This window comes from Myotis brandtii, unplaced genomic scaffold (genome assembly GCF_000412655.1).
Source record: "Myotis brandtii unplaced genomic scaffold, ASM41265v1 scaffold77, whole genome shotgun sequence".
NCBI classification, from domain to species: Eukaryota; Metazoa; Chordata; class Mammalia; order Chiroptera; family Vespertilionidae; genus Myotis; species Myotis brandtii.
This window is the reverse complement of record NW_005371082.1, coordinates 3,991,581-3,998,865: the sequence shown is the minus strand read 5'-3', so window position 1 is coordinate 3,998,865 and position 7,285 is coordinate 3,991,581. Positions and strand designations below refer to the sequence as shown.

General features: G+C 38.3%; 1 protein-coding gene across 5 annotated transcripts in view; it reads left to right on the top strand.

Annotated features, from left to right (window-relative positions):
* Positions 1–7,285, top strand: part of DCLK1 (doublecortin-like kinase 1) — a 520,253-nt gene that overhangs the window by 467,722 nt on the left and 45,246 nt on the right. For all 5 annotated transcript variants that reach the window (XM_005883145.2, XM_014530738.1, XM_014530739.1 and 2 more), the window contains one exon: positions 4,138–4,271. In XM_005883145.2, coding sequence (XP_005883207.1) covers positions 4,138–4,271 — 134 coding nt within the window. The remainder of the gene's footprint in view (positions 1–4,137; positions 4,272–7,285) is intronic.

Genomic DNA, 7,285 nt, shown 5'->3' with positions numbered 1-7,285 from the left:
AGCCTGTGGGAAGGGGGGATGGGCTCTGTTACTCACGGATCTGCCGCAGGGATTTCTGAACTTTTGGTGTCCGCAGGTCTGTAGCTGTGGTTGCAGGTCTCTGTCCCCAGTGGCTGCAGGGTCCTGGTATGCGTCTGAGATCAGACTGGGTGGTGCTGAGGCTAGGATCCTAGTCTCAAGCAGCTCTGTTTCCCAAGATGGCGTGGTCGCTGTGCCTGTGCTGGCTGCCCAGGAGTGTCCGTGCTGCCGGGAGCGGGACTCCGCCGCCTAAGACTGCCCGGTTTAGCAGCACCTTAGAAGACCTGCAGAATCTAACTGTCCCTAGCTCATACACACACACCACACACGTCCACACACTCCTCTATCACTTCCTTGCGCTCTCACACTCTCTCCCTCCCTACCTTCCTGCTGGTCGCCATTTTCCTCCCTCCTTCTGATTTCGTGTGTGTGAGTCATGTTTTATGAAGTCTTTAAAATACAGTTATAGCAAAAGTTCTTATACTAGAACCCCACTTGCTGAAACAGGCTGTCCAAACCTATGCTTGCAGCCTTTGATGTCCTTTCTGGAAGATGGTCAGGATGAGGAGGCATGAAGAACAAAGTCAGAATCGATTTGGAGAGTGGTATAAGCCAAGGTCTCAGCATTTTAAATGTGAACTTCTTAGAAGCTTTGCTGATTCCTAACTTTTAATTAAAAATGTAGTTTGAAGTGAATTTATAGCTTCCATTTGGGAAAATACTTCCTGGAGATGCTTTCGTGAGTGTGTGTGTGTATGTGTGTGTGTGTGTGTGTGTGTGTGTGTGTGTGTGTACATTTATGTTTGAAATAGATGTATTTAGCAATCTGTAATTTTAATAGAGTTTTAGTTTTTAAATGGCCTCACTCATGCCCCTCTGTAACTGGCTTAGGAAGAGACAAAGGTGAGCTTGGCGCTAATAGTGAGTCCCAGTTGTGAGCTGGGATCCTTATACCACTTAGAAGAGGCACTCTCCCATTGGAGGAGCGGTAACCTAGAATATATTCTTCTAAATCCTTCTCTCAAAGTGTTGACAGAGCAGAGCAATCTTGTTTCCTGCCCTGCATCACAGTAAGTAAGTTAAACAGAATTCTAACCTAGATGCCTGGACATTTATTGACCTGCAAAAATATTTTTTCCTAAATCATTTCCAATGTACTTGCATCTACATATGTTTTCAATTAAATGCATTAGGCCTTCATTTCTAAGCTCTTACTTCCCTTATAAGCTCCACTGTAATCTCTTTATGTTCATAAAAGTTCTACTATTCAGTTTCCAAAACAAACAAAAAAAGGTGAACATTGTAAAGGTGATTAAAGAGAGGAAAAAAGAACATCAAAGTGATAGATTCTAGGTATTGCATTAAAATTATATTGTTTACTTAAGAAGTATTGTTAATTTTAGGTAATCCTCATTTTTTATTTTAGGTGAGTTTTTAATGTTTTATATCTTAGTTATTGAAACTTTGAATTTTATTGTTCAGCTATATTAATATAATTGGCATATTGCTATATGTAAGATAGAATTCCTATCAAAATGTAGATGTTCAAAATAAAACCTAACCTTGCTTCATGTAAGAGAATTACATGGTAACTTAGCCAAATGGCTCAGTTGGCTGGAGCATCATCCTGTACACCAAAAGGTTGCAGGTTTGATTCCCGGTCAGGGCACATATCTAGGTGGCAGGTTCGATCCCTGGTCAGGGAGCATGCAGGAGGCAATTGATCAATGTTTCTCGCATTAATGTTTCTTTTTCTGTGTCTCTCTCTCCCTTTCTTTCTCTCTCAAAATCAATAAAAACATATCCTTGGATGAGGATTAAAAAATAATAATAAAGAGAATTACATAATCATATTCAGAACTAAAATGTAACTTATGATTAGATCTGCCAACATCTGCTTTCTTCCAACTTTTGAATCAAGTTAGGTGATTGTAGATAGTATGTTTAGAAAAAAACACAAGATTCCTGTGTAAATGGTGGTGTGAAAATTGAAATCTGACCTAACAGAACATCAAAGCAAGAGATTACTTTGCCTTTTAGAAATGTTATTGTTAACAAAATGGAATTAAGGAAGTAAAAATGTGGCTCTTTCTGGGAAATAAACCTAATGATCTACTTGATGTTTTCATATTAGATTTCTTTTCATGAAAAACATTTGCTTATCACTGGATAGCAAGAATGGCTAACATGCTAAGACTACAATTTAGGGATTTTTTTTTTTTTGCTTAAGAGCATTAATTCAGTCTGTGGATGATATTGTACTTTGCAGCTCTGATAGCTTAAAGTTCATAACTCAAACTTGTTTGTGCTGACCAGGGATGGACAGCTGCTTCGTCAAAGTAAGGGAGGATAGTGTCCATCCCTGATAACAACTGGGCAAAGCCACATCTGTTAAGTACATACAGTTGTCCTTATCCTAACAACCCAAGTGCTGGTGAAGCCTCTGGGCACCTGCACAAGGGCAGCTTCCATTTGACCATAGTCATGCCCTTAGGGAGATAACTCCATGTTCCGAGTGTGGAGTGTGGAGAAAAAATAAAATAATATTTTTCTGCCCAGAAAAGATGTAGTCTCTCCAGAGAGGAGGATCTGACTATCTGACTCTGCCAAAACAGTTAGATACAAATGATCATTGCTGATCATGTAGCTTAGCTAGCCAAACATCTGCACTTTCTGCTGCAGTGAAATGAAAAGTTAATCTACTTTTTCCAAAAGGCAGACATGATGTGGGAATGATAACAGCACTTCTGATGTGTGGAGATGTGCCTTGCTGTTGGAGAGGTTCAAACTTCTGGAGCAAGTACACATGATCATAGAGCGATAAAAGAAGAACATGTAGACCTCAACTCGCTGGAAGAATTATTTTGATATACAAGGAAAACTTCTCCATGTCCTTGAAGCATCTCCTGCCTTTGCTGGGAATACTAGTCTTTTACTATTGTTTTCTTTATCTTATTGACTTCAATGTGGGCACTGAATCAGAATTCTGAATGCCGTTTGATATTTTCTTTGAAATAATAGACATTGTTTGGGAGCCTTTTTAAAATATATTTTTATTGATTTCAGAGAGGAAGGGAGAAGGAGAGAGACATAGAAACATCAATGATGAGAGAGAATCATTGATTGGCTGTCTCCTGCACACCCTATACTGAGGATCGAGCCTGCAACCCGGGCATGTGCTCTGACTGGGAATCAAACCCGGAACCCTTCAGTCCTCAGGCCGATACTCTATTCACTGAGCTAAACCAACCAGGGCTGGGAGACATTTTAGAGCAGATCCATTTGGTTTAATCCTGGGCTAGAACTAAATCAGTGTAAATGCTTGCCTATGGTCACATGCACCTTTCTCTTAATTTGTGGGATGAAAATCTGGAGACTTTTACTGCCTTAATAAGGAAACCTGGGCAGAATGCTGACTCCACACTTGATAAATCTTTTCAAATTGCCACAGGTGAAATGAAATATTAATATCCCTTTCAGTTACTTACTTTAAAAAATAAAGTATTTTAATACACATGTAGAACTTTCTGTTCAATTACTAAAGAATTGCATTTTTAAAGGTTCTTACATTAAAAGAAAGGTAATTATTTTCAGAAATTGGAGATACTTCACTAGAGACTTTCTATATTTCATTGTATTATGCAAATCAGCTTTAATTGTAGAAACATCAGATTCAGATAAGCAAACAAAAACAAAAAAAAAAAGCCAACTCCCATAATTTTACTACCCAGATTCAGACACACCATGGTCTCTCATTTTCCTTTGCCCTTATTTTTTCTTTAATAGACATTTAATGCAAAACAATCTGAAATCTGCTATCCTCACTTCCAAACATAGTTCATTTCAATAAATTTACATCACCGTTTTGTTGGCCGTAGAGCATTTTATTGTACAAATGTGCCATAATTTATTTAACAGATTTCCATTTGCTGGTTATTCAGCATGTTTCTAATTTGGCAGTAATCTAAAGAAAGATATCTTCATATGTATATCCTTGCATAATTATCTGAAGTTTTTATCATAAATACATTCAATTTAAACCACAATTCTCCTCGTTTCTTCAGGGAAGAGATTCTGAGCTCTTGGTTAAGGGGATTTCACTTTTTACTTTCATGTTAGGTGTATGAACACCAAGATGGCAGCAAATCACTGAAGCTGGGTGACTTTGGACTGGCTACCATTGTGGATGGTCCCCTGTACACAGTCTGTGGCACTCCAACATATGTGGCTCCAGAAATCATTGCAGAGACTGGGTAAGTGCTTCCTGTGGGATATGCTTGCCAAAGAACTAGTCTGTTTCAAGAATAGGAGAAACAGTACTGCTCTGTCCGATCCAGACAAGTAGCTATCAGATTTCTTCACTCTTTTTTACTTGAAAGTAGGAGCCATTTTCTCTTTTTTCCCAATCAAATTGCCAATTACTGTAACTTGTTTAAGGCTCCCATTTGGCCTTTGTTAAAGATAGAACAACAGTTGTTAACTCCAGAGTAAAAAAATGTTTGGAGTAACAGAAAAACATACAGTGTTGATAATTAACTTACTTTTGGAGATAAAAGAAGCAAACACTGCTGTGTGGTGTGCCATGATTACAATCTCCTTTCATTATTTCATTCAGCTGGCCTTATTCTTCAGCCTTGGTTCCATTTTGGCCCTCTTGGCATCATTGATTATCTGTGAGGTACAAACACTCTTAGGTATCACAGGGTCACTGGGAATTTCCTGGTTTCTATGTACAGCAGTATAAAGAAGAGTGAAAATTTCTAGAAAGGGGGTTGGCCTAATACTTACCAAGGACCTATTCTTTGCCAGGAACTAAGCTCTTTTACTTAATTCTTACTCTTCCAGTAGATGGTATGATTCCTGATTGGCAGATGAATAAATTCAGGCTTGGATAATTGAATATCATGTAAGTTCATGACTAGATAGTAGTGAGTCAGCATTTAACTTAGGTCTGGTAAGTAAAATGCTTACTTATCAGACCTAAGTTAAATGCTTTTTTTTATAAAGATCCCTATTTCTCACCAGCATCATAGGCAGGGTTTTGAAGCACTATACTAGTATGTAAACAGAAGTATTAGGAAAGAGTGGGGCAGTAAGGGAATACAACCCTACTTTTTTTTTTCCTATCAGCAGCACAAAACCACAGCTAATGGAGTAGGATATATCCACTGTGATTAGTTGGGGATAGTTTTTCTGCTTGTACCATAAACCAGAAAGGCAGAAATACAAAACAGGAATTTCAATAGGGAAACCCCTAAGGTGAGATGTGAGGTAATGAGGACTTTTCTATTAATCAAATTTGAGTGAGTTGGAAGAACACATCTGTAGCCATGCCTGACCTCCCTCACAGGGTGCTATTTTAGGCATTGCTCTGTTTCTACTGTTAGTATTTTGAGACTTGCTGGAGGGAGTGGTATGGGATAGAGGGAGGATTTGTTAGGTCTCTTGAAGACCTTGGTTAGAGCCCAACTCTGCCATTGCCAGTGTGTGATTTTGAGCAAACCTATTTACCCCTCTGAACCTCAGTTTTCTCTTCTATAAAATAAGCAATAATACTTATTTTGTAAAACAGATTTGTTGGGAAAACAAAAGATAACTTGTGTCAGTGCTTTATAAATTGGAAAACATCCTATAAGTATTTATTATTTCAGAGAGTTAGATAGCCTTAAGGCTCCACCAATCATTATTTTAAAATTGATATGACTCCCAGTCAAGCCATCTACAAATTCAATGCAATTCCTATCAAGATACCAATGGCGTATTTCACAAAACTAGAACAAATATTCCAAAATTTATATGGAATTACAAAAGACCCCAAATAGCAACCTTGATCTTCAGAAAGAAGAACAAAGTTGGAGGAATCACACTACCTGATGTCAACTATACTACCAGGCCATAGTATCAAAACAGCATGGTACTAACATAAAACACAGACATGTAGATCAAGGGAACAGAATAGAGAACCCAGAAATAAATTTACGCCTTTATAGTCAATTAATATTTGACAAAGGAGGCAAAAACATACAATGGAGTAAAGATAATATATTCAATAAATGGTGTTGGGAAAAATTAGACGGATATGTGCCAAAAAATGAAACTAGGCCACCTTCTTACTAGTATACTACACACAAGAATAAACTCAAAATGGATTAAAGACTTAAATGTTAGCTTCCCCACACCATAAAAATCCTAGAAGAAAACAGGCAGTAAATTCTCAGACACTTCTTGTAGCAATATTTTTCCCTTCTCAGGCAAGAAAAACAAAAGAAAAAATAAACAAATGAGACTACATCAAACTAAAGAGTTTTTGCACAGCATAGGAAATCATCAACAAAATGAAAGGACAACCCACTGAATGGGAGAACATATTCACCAATGATACATCTGATAAGGGGTTACTATCCAAAATATATCAATTATTTATACAACTCAACAAAAGAAAGACAAACAACCCAATTTAAAAAATGGGCAAAAGACCTGAATAGGCACTTCTCCAAAGAGGACATACAGATAACCATGTGAAAAGATACTCAATGTCATTAATCATCAGAGAAATGCAAATTAAAACCATAATGAGATATCACCTCACATTGTCAGAATGGCTATCATCAATAAATCAACAAACAAGTGTTGGTGCGGATGTAGAGAAAAGGGAACCCTTGTGCACTGTTAGTGTGAATGCAGATTGGTGCAGCCACTGTAGAAAGCAGTATGGACTTACCTCAGAAAATTAAAAATGAGACTGCCTATGACCCTGAGATTTCACTTCTGGGAATATATCCAAAGAAACCTGAAATACTATTTTGAAAGAATATATGCACCTCTATGCTCATTGCAGCATTATTTACAACTAGAGGCCTGGTGCACAAAATTCATACACTGGGGGGGGGTCCCTCAGCCTCGCCTGTGTGCCCTCTTGCTCCTTACCGCCTGCCTGCTTGCTGCTCCCTACTGTTCGGCTCGCTGCTCCTTAGTGTTGCCATGGAGGCTCCTGCCACCGCCACTGCGCTCGCCAGCCGTGAGCCCGGCTTCTGGCTGAGCGGTGCTCCCCCTGTGGGAGTGCACTGACCACCAGGGAGCAGCTCCTGCATTGAGTGTCTGCCCCCTGGTGGTCAGTTCATAGTGACCAGTCATTCCACTGTTTGGTTGATTTGCATATTAGGGTTTGATTATATAGAATAAGATATTGAATGTGAACTGTAAATGAAAAATAAAATTTAAAAAAGAACCAAATAAAATTTTAGATCTAAAAATTTTTAAATATATA